This window comes from Dromiciops gliroides, chromosome 1 (assembly GCF_019393635.1).
Source record: "Dromiciops gliroides isolate mDroGli1 chromosome 1, mDroGli1.pri, whole genome shotgun sequence".
In the NCBI taxonomy this organism is placed as follows: domain Eukaryota; kingdom Metazoa; phylum Chordata; class Mammalia; order Microbiotheria; family Microbiotheriidae; genus Dromiciops; species Dromiciops gliroides.
The window spans coordinates 471,304,633-471,325,879 of NC_057861.1; the positions used below are offsets into that span (position 1 = coordinate 471,304,633).

A 21,247-nucleotide genomic window follows, 5' to 3' on the forward strand; every position below is an offset into this window, starting at 1 on the left:
TTTAGGAATTTTCCTCATTTATTCTTCAAGGAACATACTATGAATCAAAAAGAGACAAAATTACAGACTTAGTGAATAAATTACAGGATTTTCAAATTAAAACAAAATTTTCATTTTAAAGAAATAAGGTCTAAAAGATAAATACAAAAAAATTATAGGGGGCAGCTAGGTGGCACAGTGGGTAAAGCACCAGCCCTGGATTCAGGAGGACCCGAGTTCAAATCTGGTATCAGTCACTTGACACCTACTAGCTGTGTGACCTTACGCAAGTCACTTAACCCTCACTGTCCTACCAAAAAGAAAAGAAAAGAAAAAGAATTATAATGTGATTTTTTTTCTTTCACCATCCTTGCATTATATGGCATTGGTGTCAATGAAAAGACAAATTGCTAAGAGATAGGAAGTAGGAGGCTGAAAGAAGAAATGCATGGAGAATAGAAAGTCTACAAATGAGTCAACTAATAACCAAGCGTTTAGATCTGGGTCCCTACAACCCCAAATACATGAATATGTGCACACATAAACAGAAAATCACATGCCGAGAATTATATACTGTCAGTACCATTTCTATTTCAGAGGACAATGTGTTAACTAAAATTTGAACTAAATTTTATTCTAAAAAATTGGAGAAAAATTAGAAAATTGTGTCATTAACTCCGGCAATTTTCCAAATTTTATTAACTCTCTTTTCCATCCTAAATGATTAAGTAAACTGATATAATGTATGGTAAAAACTTAAGTCAATACATGGTAAAAAGCTTAATAAATGGGACTATCAGATCATATAATTAGCACTGGAAGGGACCTTGGAGGTGATTTAATCCAACCACTTTTTATACACAGATAAACTAGAGATTGTGACTCACCCAAGGTTACATAGCATGTAACATGTAGTAAACAATGCCATCAAGATTCAAACTCAAGATCTTAAGACTCTTAAGTTTAGGTCTCTACGATGAACCAAAAATCATTTCCTAAGTTAGAAGAATTTTCTTTCTCATTCTTTAACCTTCAAAAAGTATTTGAGTGCTTAAGTATTAAAAACCATACCTTGGGGGGAAAAGAAAAAGAAAGAAAGAAAAAAAGGGGGCTGCTAGGTGGAGCAGTGGATAAAGCACTGGCCCTGGATTCAGGAGGACTTGAATTCAAATCCTGCCTCAGACACTTGACACTTACTAGCTGTGTGACCCTGGGCAAGTCACTTAACCTCCCATATGCCCGCGGGGTGGGGAGGGGGGTTGGGGGGGAGAATGAAAGAAAGAAAACCATACCTTGGCTTCTCCATCAGGCAAGAAAAGATAAGCACCACTCTTGTCTCTACCATTTCTGGTTCCATACCATGCAAACTCCACTTTGACTTCATGGATTTTACCATCTTCTTTATTAGTCATTCTCTAAGGATAGAAAAGTCCCTATCTGTAAGTATTAAGAACCAAACAGTCACAAATTTGTACAAAGTACAAATAAATTCACTATCTTAAATCCCTATCAAAGGAAAATATAAAACCACAGGGAAGGAAACAAATTAGTAGTTGCAAACTTACAAGTCTCTTTTTGGATCTGTATAAAAGGATATTATTGGCCTTCAAAAGAACCAATGTCATTCCAGGGCATGGAAAAGATGCAAGGGTATGGGTTTAGTTTAGGAAATTTACACTATAAAAAGGGCTATTGTCCAGCTATAGCTCTCTACAAAATTTTTAATTCCCCCAATACATATAAATTTATTGGGATGGTGGTAGAGGGGTAGAATTCTGTATATTGTGATTTACTGTGATTTTTTTGCATATGATAAGTACTAATGATAACTGATATTTATTTCGACATACCTCCATTAATCCAGATCCACTGAAATCAAGTTTTATATATGAGTTTTCTACAGTTATGGCATTTGTATTGAATTTCATTTCTTTTATTGTGAAGATTGTTCCAGAACTTGCTTCCGTATTATAGACTGTATAAACAGCCATGTGTGACTCTGAGCTCTCTGATTCCAAAAGCTGGTATACTTTCATACTTAATGGCAGTAAATGGGCTACAAAGGAAATCTGTTGGACGTGGAGGGAAAAAACAGTTAGAGAATTCAACTAACTATTAAGTGTTATTAGTGACAAAAAAATCCTCACTATAACACAAAAAATTTCAACACTATATGGAACAAATCTATCCCTGGGGGAATCTGCCTAGAAATCCTAAGGTGAAATTCTAAATCCTAAGGAGACATATAAGATTTTAATAATAGATACTGGAGAGAGCACACTGAACTTGAAGTTAGAAAGATCTGTGTTCAAATTCTGCCTCAGACATTTACTAGCTATGTGACTTGGGTAAGATATATAATCTCTCCAGATTTCAACTTCTTCATCTGTAAAATGAGAAAGCTTGACCTAATGACCTCTCAGGGCCTTTCAAAAACTATGATGCTATGATCAAATATGCAAGTGTTATGTGTATATATATATATTGGCGTGGCAATGGGGGTTAAGTGACTTGCCCAGGGTCACACAGCTAGCAAGTGTCAAGTGTCTGAGGGCATATTTGAACTCAGGTCCTCCTGAATCCAGGACCAGTGCTCTGTCCACCATTCGATCCACCACACCACCTAGCTGCCCCTATATGGCTATTTCTAAATATTTTTCCAATGGCATTTTTCTAGCAGAGTACTGGTAAACGTTGGCATTGGGAAACAAAGATAATGTAGTCCTTTAAACACAGTAGATACTTAATAAATGTGCTGAATGTTAAATGAATCAAAGATAAAAATTCCTTTTTAAAAATAAAATATTGATTCCACAAGTTCATAACATGTTTTTGATTTGTAAAATGAAGGTAATACATTAATTATGTGAGCATGAAGTATACACTTTGGTGTGTTTCCTATATGTTTGTATCAGGCCCTTTAACCAATTCCCTTTCATATTAATGTAATTCCAACTAAGTAAACCTCAGACCAAAAATTCAACCTGCAGGGTTAAATTTGGAACACCATTTCATGCAGATTATTTAATAAAATTCTCAGAAATGTTTATGTTATGTGGATTATATCTTTCATGATTTTAGCAGTTTAAGAAGGCTTTTTTTTTCTAATTCATTAACCCTTAAAGTAAAAGCTGCATTAAAATTATCCAGAAATACTGAAAATAGACTACATGAATTATTAAGGACCCATAATACTAAGAACTGAAAATGCCTTCAACCCGTTTTTTGGAAACCAAGATAATAAAATCTGTCATTACAGATCACATGTGATGCAACAATAGTTTTAACTTTAACCATATCATACGTGGTAACAAAATTAATATATTATTTATACATAAAAACCAAATGTAGCCAATAGTACATAATATTACCTACATTTTGTTTAATTTAACAGAGTAAAATTAAATATTAATTAATCACCAATTCCTTAAGACAGTGCTTTCAGGCAATGAATCATACAAAGATTTAAAATTCCACAATTTTGGCCCTTAAGGAGTTTAAAGTCTAGTAGAAGAGATACAAGATACACGAAAGTAATAATAAAACAAAACAGAATATAGTGTATAAGAGAGGTATAAACAAGTAACATACCTGATATGCCTCATTTGAAATTGTATTGGGTCCCTCCCAAACAGCACTTATTTGGATTGAGACAGGTTTTCCTGAATCTGAGAGTACTTTAACTTTTGATGAACTTACATAGACTGAAACCACAGAGTGACGTTCTTGTTCAAAAGGATTATAGATCACAAGGTACCTGCAAAAATAGTTGCAATTATTTTTTTAAATATTCAAGCTTTTAAAAAATTATTTATGTGATTTTTGTTGTGGTAAGCAGAGCACTAATTAACAGATAAATAAGAAAATGTAAAATATTTAGCCAGAATTTCTGAAAAATTAAAAGTTAAATCTTTTTTGGATGATCTTCTTGCCATGCCTAGTTAAGCAGCTAGGTGCCATAGCGGATAGAGTACTAGACTTGGGAGTCCAAAAGATGTGAATTTGAATCCTGCCTCAGTCTCTTCCTAGCTGTGTGACTGGGCAAATCACAACTTCTTTCAGCTTCAATTTCCTCATCTGTAAAATGGGGACAATAACAGATCCTACTTCACAGGGCTGTTAAGAAGATAAAATCAAATGAGATAATGTATGTAGAACACTTTACACACCTTAAAGTGCTATATAAATGCTACTTATTCCTGTTATATTATCATTATACCATCTTGCTGGAACACCCTTTGAAACAAACTTTCAGAAACCTGGAAGAGTTAATGCCACTAACTTTGAAATTCACACCCTAGGACTATTATCCTCATTACTGAGAATCTACTATGTTTATCTAGCTCCAGACCTGCCAACCATACTCCTTCCATGCTTTGCTACTGATGAAAGTTCGAACCCAGAGCTTGAAAGAGACTATCAGCTGGGCCATTCCGCTTTGGAACTCCCCTCCTCAGGCTGTGCTGGCCCCAGGCCACCACTAGCCTTCTTCCAAACTGCATTTTTTTCTTCAAAGTTGTTTACATCATAAGCCACAGATATATTTATAAGTATATATAATTGCACCATGAAAATTACTATTCATTAAACTGATTTAGTTCTGGAGCAAACATACCTCAACAAATTATCTATTCATTTATCACCATGTTAAGTTGTTAAATTTGTCAAGAATTCACATTTTTAAGCACTGATTTCTCTGGATGGGAAGCATAATAATCTAATTTATCAGCATGTTATTACATTTTAAAATAATTTCATGCAAACTTATTAAACTTAACATAATTATGAAATAAAAGGGTTGTAAAGACAACATGAACTTAAAATAATTTGTTACAAGTTTCTTACCTAAATAACATATATAACTTTAAAATAAATGTTTTTTCTAGATGAAATCAACCACAGAATAAAAACAAAACAAAAAACCACCTTAAACTGTAAAAAGTTAATCAAAACAGTATTTTTGTTTGTTTGTTTTGAGGGCCAATGGGAGTTAAGTGACTTGCCCAGGGTCACACGGCTAGTAAGTGTCAAGTGTCTGAGGCCAAATTTGAACTCAGGTCCTCCTGAATCCTGGGCTGGTGCTATATCCACTGCGCCATCTAGCTGCCCCCCAAAACAGTATTTTAAAAGTGGTTATGAATGACTGGCTATACAGCTATACCCTTCAGTTATTTGATGCTAGAAGAAAAGAAGATAGTACAAAAACTAACTTTAAGAAGTTAACACCAGTGTTGAACATTGTGTTCATTATTAGTTTTGGAGGATTTTTGATGTTCTTGACAAAGCAATTGTCCTCAATGTATATTCTTTTGGTTTTGTTTTTTTCATTCTCCTTCACTTAGCAGTTTTCTGATACTTCACTGTATTCTTCAATATAACCATTCCTTACAACGTAATAATATTCCATTATATTTGAGTATAAAGTTTTAACTTCTAATCCATGATTTTCCCACTGCACTTTTTTAATATTATGGGTAGGCCTAAAAAATTTAGTGTGAGGGGGCAGCTAGGTGGTTCAGTGGATAAAGCACCGGCCCTGGATTCAGGTGGACCTGAGTTCAAATGCAGCCTCAGACACTTGACACTAGCTGTGTGACCCTGGGCAAGTCACTTAACCCTCACTGCCCTAAAAATACATAAATAAGTAACTAAGCAAGCAAGCAAGCAAATTAATTAATTGATCGATTGATTAACTAAAAATTTAGTAGGAATTTTTGGGGAGTTTTGTGGAAGCTGCAGATGACACAAGAAAGCCAGCAGATGACAGAAAAAGTTTAGAAACTCGGAAATGCATAAAATATATGTATAGTATTGTACAATATAGCCTATGACTAAATACTTAACCCAAAATTTACAATAAAGTACTATAAACACCCCATAAGAGGGGGGAAAAAAAAGATCACAGACTTCTCTAGTATGATGGGAGGGCGAAAAATTTTAGGCAGATTTTCCAAATCATGTGGGGGCCATGCACCTAATCCCCAAGATGTAGAAGGGATAACTGTATTTATTTAGCCTTTTCCAATCAATAATCACATAACTCGCTTCCAGCTTTTTGCTGTTACAAATAGCACTGCTATAAATGTTGCTGTGCAGATAGGTTCCTTACTCCTGATAGAAAGAACATGAAACCACTTGCTCTATCTATACTGTATAACTTCTCATAAATTTCTAAAAATAGTTGAATTCATTCTCAGTTGGAACAGTAATAAATTTATATAGTTTTCATGAGCACTGGATCATCTTAGACTACCTTTAATATTTGGATGGACTTAAGGTGATACCACAGAGCTCTTTTAATTTTATCTTCTCTAGCTGTCTTTCTTCTTTTGAAAACTTCCTAACTGTATCTTTGGTCAATTTATCTATTGGAGAATGACTCCTACTCTTATGACTTTGTCATTTTCTCATAGTATCTAGAGTTTTTATCAGAGATTCTTAACCAAAAACATTTTTACCCACTTCGTATCTTTTTGTTTTTGTTTTTCTGGACATGTTGCTTTTATTTGTGTATATATTGTATAAATCTTCACAAAACCATCTCTTTTATATCATGTCTTCCCTAGGTGGTTAAATAAGAGAATGGTTTCAAACTCTTTCCTTCTTCACAATGAAAGATAATGCTTTCTAGTTGTTTTTTATTTGTTTCTTTTGTTTTGTTTTGGTAGCATGACTTTTAGATTGCTCATCACCGTTTGCTACAAGACTGATCTATAACTTTTCCAGAAGATTGTTGAATACCCCACTAATCTGTGTTGGGCTTTACTGAACACATGAAGGTTCACAACCTTTTATTGTCTTACTTTCTCTGAACTAAAATATCAAATCAACTGTGAAATCTTGTTATTTTTACATTTCCACTTTCAATTCTCTTTCACTTCACTTCTCTTCTCCCTTAACACAAAATCAGCATCCTATCCTAGTTCAGGCTCTCATCACCTGAACTACTATAATAGTCTGCTAATTGGATTCCCAGTTACGGAGACTTCAAATTTCTCCTCCTTTCAATACATCTTCCACACAGCAGCCAAAGGGAGTGATTTTCCTAAAGTGTAAGTCTGTGCATGTCACTCTCCTGATCCTTTACTGAGACTCCCTATTGCCTTTAGGATCACATGTAATTAACTCTCTCCTCTCTAGTTTCTTAAAGTCCTTCAATCTTGCCCAAGTTAGCTTTTTCACCTTATTTATACATTGTTCTTGTAGGGGCTAAAATTCTAGCTATGATGTCTAAAATCTAATGAGTGGTCGCTTTAAATTAGAAAAAGTATAGCACCAATCTTTGGGCATTAAGTATTTGTTTATTTTTATTTTTTTGCAGGGCAATGGGGGTCAAGTGACTTGCCCAGGGTCACACAGCTAGTGTCAAGTGTGTCTGAGGCCAAATTTGAACTCAGGTACTCCTGAATCCAGGGCTGGTGCTTTATCCACTGAGCCACCTAGCTGCCCTGGGCATTAAGTATTTATTAAAGTATATTAGGGGTAAGTAAGAGAAACACGTGGATCAAGTATAAAATCTGCTTGCTCTCCTTATCTTGCCTGTCTCTTCCTCCCCTGCCGAAGTTTCTAACCTAAAGTCCGCTAGCTCCTCCACTCCTCCCAGGTCTCCTGAGAAATCAGAAACAGGGCCGTCCATACACACACACTGTTCCAAGCTAATTGGCTGGTAACTTTGATTGACAGGACCCATGAGCAAACATCACTTCTTGACACCAAACTGACCTTTGAACCCCCAGAAAAGGTCACTTCCAGATGCTAAAGTCACATGGTTTCTTTTCAGGACAGAGCTCACTATATCCCTCCCAGTAGGTGGTATCATTCCAATTCTCACACTCTCTTTTTCACACTTTCAAATCAAGTCAAACATGCCTTCTTTCTATTCCTCATCCATGAGGCTCTATCTTCTGTACTAGTATGCAGTATATATCTGGTTGTTATATAATCTTATATAATCCATTGATCTACAACAGATAATTGTGCTATTTACTACTTTATCATATGTCAAAGTTCAATTTGCCTTTATATCTTAAAAAAATTTTTTTCCTTGATTTTTTTGTTTTTCTTGACCTTTTGTTCCTTTTTTGTTTTAAAATTATTTTGTCTTGTTCTAGAAAGCATACATTAGTATTTTAAGTGGCATCACATTTAACCTGTAGATTAATTTTATAGTATTATCTATTCTATTATGCTTACCCCATTAAAACATAAAAGTCCTATACAACTTTTGGAAGGTTAATGCCAATATATTTAATTTTTAAAATTTGAAATAGCCCCTTTCTTTCTACTGTTTCTGGTTTTGGTTAGTCATATATAAAAACATCAAAGATGCCCATGAATATGTTTTCTATCCTGTTTCTCAGCTGAAGCAATTGTATTGATTAACTTTTTGTTTGCTCTTTCCAGAGTTACCAATGATCTCTTAATTTTCTAATTTGATGTGTTTTCTCAGTCCTCATCCTCCTCAGCCACTGCTGTACTTGACATTACTAATCTTCTAAATCCAGGGTACTCTCTTTGGATTTTCTTCTTTTCTTTTTTTTTGGTGGGGCAATGAGGGCTAAGTGACTTGCCCAGGGTCATACAGATAGTAAGTTCAAGTGTCTGAGGCCGGATTTGAACTCAGGTCCCCCTGAATCCAGGGCCGGTGCTTTAGCCACTGCGCCACCTAGCTGCCCCCTTATTTGTGTTTTTATGACTCTTTTGTTCTCTTCCATCTTGTGTGACTTATGTTTCAGTGTCCATGCGTAACTCATCTAGGTTAAGTCCTCTTAATTTGGGTGTTCCCAAGGTTCTGTATTAGGCCTTTTTCTATTCTCCCTCTACACACTTTCTCAGTAACCTCATTAGCTCTTAGAAGTTTAACTATCATCTCTATGCAGAGGACTCCTGGATTTATACACCTAGCCTCAATGTCTCCCTTCATCTTCAGTCCTAACATTAACCATTAGATATTTTAAACCAAAGCTTCTTAAACTGTGGAGTGTAATCCCATATGGGGTTGCGAAAAATTTCACAACAATAAAAGGTTATGTATACCTATTCTATATACCTCGGGCAAAAAGGGATTGTGAGTAGAAAAAGTTTAAGAAGTTCTATTTTAAAATGGCTATCAACAAAGCATTTCAAATTCAACATGCCCATAAATTGAATTCATTACCTTCCTCACCTCACCCCCTGCCTGCACCAAAAGTCCCCACCAATCAATTCCTCTTCCAAACTTCCCTATTCTGTCAAAGGCACCAGCACCAATCCAGTCATCCTGCTTCATAACCTCAACATTATCCTCAAGTACTCATTATCCCTTCACCCCATCTATCCATCAGTTGTCAGTTGTCTTGCTGTTTACAATTTTACAATATTTTTTGCACTGACCCTTTCTCTGCACTCATATACCAAGCATCTCAGTTAAAAAATTCATCCTATCCTAACTATATTACTGTAACAACCTAATTGTTCTCCTTGCCTCAAGTCTCTCTCTGGTGCAGAACTCAAAAATACATAAGAAAATTCAAGAGCAGAAAGCAAGAGACAAAATTGTGAAAGACATTAATTTTTTAACGTGCCAAAATTACTGACTTTGTAGAGACGCTGCACAGAGGTATTTAAGAGTCATAGGTCTCCCAGAAGAATATGACAAATTAAAAAATGTAAATATCAAGGTGAAGGAAAATATGAGGCCTTCAACTTTGAAGTATCTTCACTCAAATAATTCAGGATTACATTATGACTATAAGAAATTAGAAAAAGGAACACAAAGATATTCCAAAAAGACTAGGAGCTCTAAGAGAGTTGACTGGATTTCATTTTCTCCATGATGAAAAAAAATTACTATCTTGAAAAAAAATCAGTATTCTATATGTTCTTTAAATTGTCAATATCCATTCTAAAATCTGGGTCCTATAAGTTATCACAATATTCCAAAAAGTGTTCTGACCAGGGCACTGGTCACTAGTCTGATCACAGAAGAGTATAACTATTATCTTCTTAGTCATGGATAGTATACCCCCTCTTAATGCAATTTTTTGACGGGGGAGGAGACTGCCATTTCATACAACTTTGAGAAGATTTAAGAAGTCAAACTTGCTAAAATCCTTTAAAAAACAAATCTTAACAAATGCATACCAGAGATCAAAGGAGTTGGCATTCTATGTAGAGCAGAAGGTTCTTAACCATTTCTGTGTCACAGGACCCCTTGGGCAGAATGGTGAAGCCTACAAACTCCTTAGAAAAACTTTAATGCATAAAATAAAATATATAGGGAAAAAAACAATTGATTTGAAATACTTATCAAAATATTTTTGAAATGCAAATGTCAAGGCCCCAAGTTAAGAACTCTTGATTCGAGACTTAATTTTTTTCTAAAACTTAATAGCAGCAAAAATATATTAGTAAAACCATTTATTACAGAAAAGCAGTTGGCACAAGATGGGTTGGTTTTGAATTCTAATCAAGATCCAAAATAACTTCATTATAAAGAGTTTGTGTCTTTTAGATAATCCACAGTATGTGCATCTCAAGGTTATGCTAACAAATTTGGTGTATTTATTAAGAATTCTACAACTCTATATATTCTATTTTCAATAAATATACTAACACTTATAATTAATAATAAATACATCTTAATCCAATCTACTAAGCATGGCCACCATAAATACTGCACATTACAGTGCATGAGATAGAAATGTCTAATACAACTACAAGTACAGAAAAATTCTGTGTGTGTATGTATACACACACACACACACACACACACACACACACACAGTCACAGACCAACTACATAGGCAAGACTAAAAAAAGATGGGGAAATTTTATACAAAATTGCAAGACAACTTCCCAATAAATCTGTGATACATATAATCAACTATAAAGTAAAAAAGATCTAGGAAAAATAATTTGAAAATTATAAATAAGTAAGGATGAGGATATCTTTAAAACATCATCTGAAGATGCTATGCAATTGCAACACTGAAAAGATTTATTCAAATGTATCAATACTATTTTATATTTGCACTGAGATGGTAAAATTGCATAGTGGATAAAGTTAATTACCTACATGGCCAGGACTAAAACCTAAACACTTTTACTCCCTCTTATTCCAAATTAATCAATTGACAAGCTTTCAAAGACCGCATATATGCCTGACTCAATAAAAAGACAAAATAGACCTTGCCCTCAAAGAAGCTTACATTTTGATGGGCAGGTAATATGCAAATATGTATGTGTATATATGTGTGTGTCTATGTATATGTGTATTATATATGTACATAAATATGTTTAAAAAAAGATATGAAACAGATACAAAGTTGCCTTGTTAGGTAAAGTACTAGCCCAGGAAAGGCCTCATGTAGAAGGTGGCACTTGAAGTGAATCATGAAGAAAACCAGAGATTTTAAAGGCAAAGGCGAAGATTTACTGGCAAGGGGAGAGTCAAAGCAAAATTATGGAGACAGAGACAGAGATTTTGCCCATGTGTGAAAAATATCAAGAATGCCAGTCTGGCTGGACAAATACAGTGCAAAATGTAATTATGGAAAGAAAAAAAAATCAAGGTACCATTAGATTCAAAATACATTTAAATGACAGAGAAATCTATATTTGAGTTTAGAGGTGATAAGGAGCCACTCGAGTTTATTAAGGGAAATATGGACAGACTTCAACTTTAAGAAAATCATTTTGGTGGTTATTTGGAGGATGAACTGGAGTGGTCAAAGACTTGAGGCAGGAATAATAATTATTAGAAAGCCATTAGGGGCAGCTAGGTGGTGCAGTGGATAAAGCACCGGCCCTGGATTTGGGAGTACTTGACTTCAAATCCAGCCTCAGACACTTGACACTTACTAGCTGTGTGACCCTGGGCAAGTCACTTAACCCCCATGGCCCTGCAAAAAAAAAAAAAAAAAAGCCATTAAAGACCTGAGTCATATGAGACACATCTTGTGGCTCATGACCTCTCACATCTCTCCAACACAAAAATGACATGCCAAAGATAAAACTTCAGCACTATCCATGGTCTAGGACACCTAGAAGTCAAAAGATTGTTTAAAAACAAAAAACCATAAACACACACATTTACTGACCCTGAGCTCTCTCAGCACGCCTTGCTAACCTCTTAAGCTTCAGTAGCAAAGCTCTACTAACTGACCCAAACCTACCCTTAGATCCCAAGCATACCTCTTTCTTTCGAATACCATGAAGACCCTGGGCTCCAGGCTGTGGGAATATGGCCTGGCTGGGGTTCTATTGGTATGGGTATTTGCCCCATGGATACAGACTTAACCATTACACAACTCTGGAAGTAGTCGTTGAGAATAATTGTGGCTGAAAAGTTCTTCACCCCGACATCTACCTCATAAAGAAACTTTTCTAAACTCAGCTAGGCTGATCCTTAAGAAACATACACACATTGTAGAGCCAGGTTTGTTTTCAAAATCTTCAAAAACTTTGTAAGCTAACCTGTGGACATAGGTTTGGGGAAGTTAGGTCACTTTCAGTCATGATTAGAGATGAAAATGGCTCTAAAAACAAATTGTATTTAAAATGTTCCCAAATATACCTTTTTTTTCCTAGTTGATTTTATTATTGGAACCTTGTTGGTTGGTTGTTGTCCTTCATTCTTTTTTTTTTTTTTTTTTGCAGGGCAATTGGGGTTAGGTGGCTTGCCCAGGGTCACACAGCTAGTTAAGTGCCTGAGACTGGATTTGAACTCAGGTCCTCCTGAATCCAGGGCCGGTGCTCTAGCCACCTAGCTGGCCCATTGTCCTTCATTCTTGAAGAGGACCAAAATGACATCACCTTGTTAAAGTCAAATTATAGTGTATGCAAGTATGGCTGATCAGACTAGTATGAGTTCAGAATGCTCTACACCACAGGTCAGGCACAAATAATCCTTGAGAACATTTGGGTTGGATTCTCTAAATTTGCACATCTCATGTTTCTCTTGAGTTACTTCAATTCTACTTTGCTCATGGAGCATAGCACTTTCTCCTCCGATGAGAGCACACCATGCTGGGTAGTTCTGTGCCAGAGTTTCCCATGTCGTGCAATTGATTCCAAAGTACTTAACAGAGACCATGAGAGTGTCCTTATATCCCTTCTTCTGACCACCACATGAGTGCTTGTCTTCTGTGAGTTTTCCATAAAAGTCTTTTAGGCAAGCATACATTTGGCATTCGAACAATGTGGCCAACCCATTAAAGTTGCGCTCTCTACAGCAGAGTGTGAATGCTTGGCAGTTTAGCTCAAGAGAGGACCTCAGTGTCTGGTATCTCACAATGCCAGGTGATCTCCAGAGTCTTTCTAAGACAATTCAAACGGAAGTGATTCAGTTTCCTGGCATGGCAGTGGTAGACTGTCCAGGATTCACAGGCATATAACAATGAGGTCAGCACAATGGCTCTGTAGACCTTCAGTTTGGTAGTCAGTCTAATAACTCTTCTCTCCAACACTTTCCTTTAAGAGCCTCCCAAATGTTGAGCTATCTTTGGCAATGTGTGCATCAGCTTCATTTATCAATGTGTACATCCCTGTAAAGTATACTGCCAAGGCAAATGAACTTATCCACACTATTCAACACTCCTCCATTTGCTGTAACTGATGGCTCCATGTATGGATGGTGTGGTGCTAGCTAGTGGAGAACCTCTGCTTTCTTGGTATTGATTGTTAGGCCAAAATTATAACAAGCAGGAGAGAACTGGTCCATATCTTGTTGTATCTCAGCTTCAGAGGTTCCAGTGAGTGCACAATCATGTGCAAACAAAAAGTAATGCACAAATACTCCTGCCACTTTAGTCTCGGTTTATAGCCTCTTCAAGTTGAATAATTTACCATCAGTGCAGCAGCTAGCTGACCTTGATGCCATGTTCATCTTCATTGAAGGCATTTGACAACATGGCTGAAAACATCATGCTAAAAAGCATGGGAGCAAGCACACAGCCATGTTTCACTCCATAGGTGACTAGGAATGTGAGAGAGCATTGTCCATCATCCAGAACCCAGGTATGCACAGCATCAGGAAACTGACATACAATAATGATAAACTTTTCCAAATAAATAACAATTACATTATGCTCTAAAAGTGAAATACAGTATTCACGCACTTAAAATAGTATTTATGAACTAACTAAATGATCAAATTCAGAAAAGATAATATCTTACTTTGTCTTTGGATGATCTGCTACAAGTCCAAAGGTAGCCAGTATCTACAAAGCCTGTCTAAGATATTTAGCTCCCAAAATGACCAAATCATAATCTCTTGGAGATGAAAGTCTTAAGTCTCAAATTAATTCTACAAAAAAATAGATACATTAAGGAAACACCAGAAACTAATAAATTTAATCTAGCATGATTTGTTGCAAACTTTGTGTGGGGTGAATAATTGTGAACAATTCCTTCGTGGTGTAGAAATGGCCCTTGGACACCATTCCCTCTTTTAGAAATTCTAGGAAAGTATTTTAAAATTATATTAGTATGAAACTTTTGAACTAATTTGAAAACAGTAACTTGCTCCCCCCTCTTTCTGATTAGGCCTGGAAGGATTTTTCCCTAGAAATGATTAGGGGAGACTTGAGAAAAGACCAGTTAGAACACCATTTTAATAGTCTAGATGAGAGGTGAATTGGACTCGAACTGTGAGAGAAGAGGACCAATGAGAGATGTCGGATTCCTAAGATTTTGCCACTCATCCTGCCTTCTCATTCTCTAATATCCCTCTGCCATTCCAGCCCCCTTCTCCTTTTGGTGAATTCCTTCTGGGGGCCTCCATTTTGCAGACAGATCCAGATGAGTCGTATGTCATTCCCTTCCCAGATGTGAGGGAAGTCCGACTCTCTGGACTCTGCTGTCATAATCATAAGCAAGCACCTCCTCTCCTTCCTCCTTGCTCTCCACAACTCCTTTCAGCTCGAGTTTATGTTTTCATAAACTCCAGTGCTTACAGAGCACCTAGCACACAGGAAGTAATTCTAAGTAAGATTTGTTGTCTGCCTAGTAATCAGACAAAGGTCAGGGGTCTCTTTCCCCATGTTCTGAAGGAATTGGGATAACAATCCACCTAAATGAAGGAAGAAGTCTCTGATCACTTCAGTTAATGGAAAGTTGGTAGCATTGAGCATATGGAAAGGAAAATATTGAAAAGAATGGTCAAAGAGAGATTGGATAGTTTTAGGAAAATTATTCTTCAAGGGTGTACTGTAAAGTAAGCTGCTGCTATTTTCAGGAAGCAAACTGTTAAACTGAATTTTTACACTGGGCTTTATTATAATTACATTTTTATCATATTATGAAATTCTGCCTAGAGTCCAGGAATGGTATATCTATGAAATAGTTTGGGTTAGACAGATATTTTCAGTCATGGGTTGGCTCTATTCATCTTTTGTTTTCCTCATCTTTTCTTCAGCCCCCTACCCTTGCCATGCTCTTTCTCTTTTAGAAGAAATGCTTAGATTTAGAATTATCATAAGAACCTGAAAGAATTAATTTTGAAAAAATTGTTTCTTATAATTTTGTGCCTGTGACACATTTTAGGAAACCTAGGATGCCTTTCAGATAGAAACAGAAGGCAAAAGTATTTTACCCTAACAATTTTTTAAATGTCTTCTATTGAGTGTCATCATAAAAGATCTATTTCCATTCATCATTTGTGGAATGGAGAATTACATTGTTTTGGCATTATAACTTTGTAGCAATCATTTTGTCAGTAACAAGGATGTATAATAATCTGTGGCAAAAAGTACCCAAGTAATATATACCTTGAAACAATCTGAATATGAGTTACGCCGTCTAATAAGATTCATATGACATACAAAAACCAGCCAGAAAAATCACACTACAAAATCTTTACACAACTACAAATATCACATCCATAAAAATAAGCTAATTTTGATAATTTTTTTTTGCTTAATTTCAAAAAATAAAATAACACTAGTCTGTCAGTCACTAAGCATTTGTCAAGTGGCTACTATGCTAAGTGCTGTAGATACAAAGGTAAAAGATACTCCCTTGCTCTGAAGAGCTCATTCTAACGTGGGAGACAACAGGAAAACACCTATGTACCAACAAGAACTGTAATAAACTAGAGAAAATCAACAAAGGGAAGGTACTATGCATAAGGGGAATCTCTTCTTACAGGGTGGGACTTAAGCTGAGACTTGAAGGGAGGCCAGGGAGAGAGTTCCAGGCCCATACATGATAAAGTGTAAAGTTGGAAGATGGAGCATACCTAGTGCAAGGACAGCAAGATGGTCTGTGTTGCTGGATCACAGAGTATGCATGTTTATGTAAGAGGGAAGAGAATTGTGGGAGGGGAAGGGGGTTAAGAGGTAAAAGAAGACTGGAAAGGCTGGAAGAAGTCATGTTAGAGAAGGCTTTAAAAGGCAAACAGGGGGCAGCTAGGTGGTGCAGTGGATAGAGCACCAACCCTGGATTCAGGAGGACCTGAGTTCAAATCCGGCTTCAGACACTTAACACTTACTAGCTGTATGACTCTGGGCAAGTCACTTAATCCCAATTGCCTCACCAAAAAAAAAGAGAGGGAGAGGGAAAGGGAGAGGGAGAGAGGGAGAGAGAGGGAGAGAGAGGGAGAGAGGGAGAGAGGGGGAGAGGGGGAGAGACAGAGAGAGACAGAGACAGAGACAGAGACAGAGACAGAGACAGAGACAGAGACAGAGACAGAGAAAGAAGTCAAATAGGATTTTGTATTTGATCCTGAAAGCAAAGGGGTTAGTTGTTAGGGGGAAGTGGGGTGGGGTGGAAGGAAGGAAGGCAATGTGACATGATCAAATTTGCTCTTTAGGAAGATCAATTTGACAGCAAAGTGAAGAATGGACAGAAATGAGAAAGGACTTGAGGCAGGGAGACTGACTAGCAGGCTACTGCTGGTCTAGACATGACATAATGAAGGCCTAGAGTGGGAGCAATGTGAGAGGAGAGAAGGAAACATATACAGGAGATGTTGTAAAGGTATACATGGAGCTAAAAAGAGATAGTGTAAAAGTTTTGCTATTTGTAATAATGCAGAAATGGGGAGGGGAGTAAGAAAAAAAAAACCCTGCCTAATTCAGAGTAAATTCATATCACCCTATAAAATCCTTTCTTATAGAATGATTCCTAGTTCTCCAAGACCTATAAGAAATAAAAATCAAATTGCACTGGATTTTCTGCTCAAGTTCAAACTTAGCACATATACTGTGACCCCCTGCCCAACACCCATACATACACAAACACACGTACACATATACGTATCTTTGGAATAAGAATAGTATTTATCGAGCCATCTCTTTGGACTGGACATCATGATTATTATACCCACAGGAGAAGGAAATGACAGTTTAGCCAGTATTCTTTTTTAAGCCTTCTGAGGAAGAAATCTAACATTCTCTTTACAAACAGCAGGAACAAACCCACAGTTATCCTTTAGCAATTTTATTTTAACTTATTTTTGCTAAGGAATGCCAAGTTATGAAAATAAGCATTTGTATGAAAGAGAAATGCATATCTATAGATCTAGTCTTTCTCTTAAGCTCCAATTCCATAACACCAACTGCTTATTAGACATTTGATAACAGATGTCCCATAGCATTATAGACTCAAAGTGTTCAAAAAAGACCTCATTACCTTTTACCCAAAATGTCTTCTTAACTTCCCTAATTCCAACAAGGATACCACCTTCTAGTCACTCAGTTTCATTACCCTCTGACTTCCTTTACACCTTATTTTCTCTCATGCCACATATTCAATTAGCTGCCTTGTCTCATCAGTTCTACTCTATCTTATATTACATCTATCCCTTTCCCTCCACTTACATGGCACCAACCTATTTCAAGTTTTCATCACCTCTCACCTGGATAATTGTAATAGACTTCTAATTGGTCTTCCTGTCTTAAATCCTTTTTGATCCAGCCTTCACAAAGCTGCTAAAGTGATTTTCCTAAAGCATAGGTGCATATGATGCTGTGGTATTGTAAATTATAAACAAAAAATAAAGGATTTATTAAATACTGAAATCCCTTTGTGACTTTTCACCCACCCTGTAGTTAAACTGACCTTCCAGCTGCTGTTCATACAAAACATTCTATCTCTCCATGTCCTTGCACAGGGTGTCACCCATGCTTGGCATAGATTCCCTCCTCGTTTTTGCCTCTTAGACTCTTCAGAATCCTTCAAATCTCAGAACAAACACTTTCTCCTACCTGAGGCTTCTTATCTGATCACTCCCAGTGGCTATACGCATGCACCCTCATTCTCTTGTATTTACTTTGTACATATTCTGTATGTATTTTTATGTAAACATATTGCTTTCCCAAACAGCAGAACATGGGCTTCTTGAGGGCAGGAAATGGGTCATTTTTGTCACTATATCCTTGGTGTGTAGCCCCCAAAACTTTTGAGAGGTACTGGTTATAGTTCTAAATACATCAGCACTCTCTCAGACCAGCAGAAACAACAATGACCAATCAACCAATCAATAAATATAACTAAGCACCTACTATGTGCCAGACACAGTGGATTCCAAGATAATTTTCCTCAAATGAAGAAAAAACTTTAAGAGTAACTAGACTGTTTTGTTCTCTGTGATGCAATTCTTTTGCTTCCTAAAATTTTCTACAGATTAATCTTCCCTCCCTTCCAAATTAAAATGCTTTTAATACAAACTCATCCATTTTTTCTAGTAAATGTTTATATCATAAAAGTTTTGAATATGAAAATTATTAACATGCCTATTATCCTTTCTACTTTTGAAACCATTTTTAGTCATAGGAATAATTCTCCACCAGATTAATCAAATAAATCACCTGGATCAACCAATTAGAAGAATACTTCAGAGAAATAGCAATTTAAAAAAACACCACTACTTGCACTCAATGCTAGCACAACATCACAAGGGATAAATTCTAAAGACATACACACGGAGACAAACATCTCTCTCTAACACTTTTAGTTCATTTTATGTACCTACATGACTGTGAACTACAGGTAAAGGTTCCTAGTATCACAAATAGCATAACTTTCTTTCCTAAAACACAAAGCTACCCTCCATATAAGGCTGAAATAATTAAGTCCAAAAGCTCTATTTAAAATTTTTCTTTTACCACAAAGTTGTGAAGTGTTGTGAAGTCCAAGATGGGCTTGAAGCCCTCCCTGACTTTTTCAGGCTCAGGAAGTACCTTCACTAAAATCCTTTTCCTTGTTCGTCTTGTAGGGCACGCTTTATTAATCTGCATTTAGAAGGAAAAAAAATCTGGTTCAGAAGAATGGAAAACTGAATATGCCACATCACTTCAGTCTATGCTCTGAACTGTTTTGGATTACTTTTCTTTATTTGAAGCAACTTCAAAAGACAAGTCTGAATGGAGGTTAAAAAGAGGAAAGTGGAGTTAAATTGAAGAATAAATTCTCAAAGAACTAAAAAAGCTTTTTAAAAAAGGAACTGTATATATTCTCCAACATAGTCAACAATTTCAAATTTTTCTTCCTTTCATCCTTTGTTATTTTTCTTTTTTGAGACTGGGTGATGTTATCTCACCCAGGCTGGTAGGGTAATAATAGCCAATCATGGGCACTAATTTCACTACTGATAAAGGCATTTCTGGCCTGAGTTTATTTGCCCTTCCTTAGGCAGCCTAGTATCCAAGCCCCTGCCCCCAATCTGATTGCAGGCACTCATCATACTGGTATTGGACTTAGTGTGGACACCTAATTGACTTTAGCCCCACTGCCGTTCAGAACTCTTAATCTCAATTGATCTACCAACTTTAACTCAAGCCCTCCCCACCCCCCAACAGTAAGGATTGTGTAGCCATGAGCCATAAAGTATGGCAAACTGAAATTTCAAAACTTAAAAAAAAAGTGCATATTACAGAAGGTTTATTTTACTTTGACTCTTCCATATAATTTACAATGCTAATTAATGAGGCCCCCCCAGAATACTTAAGGGCTCCCTATATTACAGTTAACTTGTTTTTCTTCTAATTTTTACATTAATTTGTTTGTGTAAAAACTTTAAAAATTTTACATAATCAAAATTTTCCATTCTACATTGTGTGATCCATTAGACCCTAAGGACAGAGACTATTTCTGCCTTTCTTCGATTCCCAGGCCCAGCACTCTATTCACAGTGTCTCTCCAACACACTGGTTCCCCTGGCTAAAACAATAACAACACCATCACCAAAAAGACACCTCAGCATCAATATGCATAGTTTAGCTACTCATTCAGTCAGCATTTATTAAGAGCTTCCTGGATGATGAGCAGTGTGTTAAATGCCTGGGAATCAAAGAAAGGTAAAAACAAAATCACCCTCAAGATCCAATGGATCACACAAGACATTTTGATGTAGAATTTTTAAGCGTTTACACAAACAAATCTAATTTAAAAGTTAGAAGGAAAGCATGTTAACAGTCACAAAAAGCTCAATAAATGCAAGCTGGCTGAGCAAGCACCTCTGTAGCTCATTTGGTAGTGAAGTCTTTATCTATAAACAGATATGAAAGGTAATATCATTTTTGCTCTTATAATTTGGTTATATGCTCTTTTATATTTAGGTTATTTATCTACTTGGAGTTGATAGGTATTGGTCCATACCCAATTCCAGACAAACTACTACCCAGTTTTCCCAGAAGGTTTTGTCAAGATACAAAGTAATAATTGGGGATATTAAAGTACCCCCCAAAATAAGAAATATTACACATTCTTTACTTCCACTACTTTTCTCAAGTGAAAGAAATTAGCACCTTCAAAAATTATCAGAATTGTAAGCCACCCCAGAAGCCAAATAATTCAAAAACCTATCTCTTGCCCTCCAACTCTACTACAATCATTTATAATCTTTGCTAATTTATAGGGTAAAAGTTGAAACCCCAGGATCATTTTTGTTTTGCATTTCTCTTATTAGTGATTTGGAACACTAATTATTATGCTATTAATATTTTGTATTCTTTTGAGCATTGTTCATATAATATCTCTGGATTGTGTTCTGTATATAGGCACTGAAGGAATTGATTTTGCCTGAATGTGCATTTGTTTTTAAAGAATTTATTTTTCTTTTCTTTTCCAATAAAGTGTGAGAGAGTAGGAAGTAAAAAAATAGACTGATGATCATTTTTTTAAAAAGCAGTGAGTGGTTGTTAGAGATGTGGAACATTGCAAGCACTTTCAGATGAGGTAATTGAATTTAGTTTCATTTAAATGGTTTGTTCTATTATAAAAGACTTCACAGTATGGGGATGATTGGTAAATGTTTGTTTTTTAAAAAATCAATAAAATCTTTTAA

General features: G+C 36.1%; 1 protein-coding gene across 1 annotated transcript in view; it reads right to left on the minus strand.

Annotated features, from left to right (window-relative positions):
• The window catches only part of MAN2A1 (mannosidase alpha class 2A member 1), a 205,799-nt gene that overhangs the window by 43,749 nt on the left and 140,803 nt on the right, over positions 1 to 21,247 (minus strand). Inside the window, exons 13-15 of the mRNA XM_044003273.1 lie at positions 3,571 to 3,736; positions 1,830 to 2,048; positions 1,272 to 1,394 (exon numbers count right to left, since the gene is read on the minus strand). Coding sequence (XP_043859208.1) covers positions 1,272 to 1,394; positions 1,830 to 2,048; positions 3,571 to 3,736 — 508 coding nt within the window. The remainder of the gene's footprint in view (positions 1 to 1,271; positions 1,395 to 1,829; positions 2,049 to 3,570; positions 3,737 to 21,247) is intronic.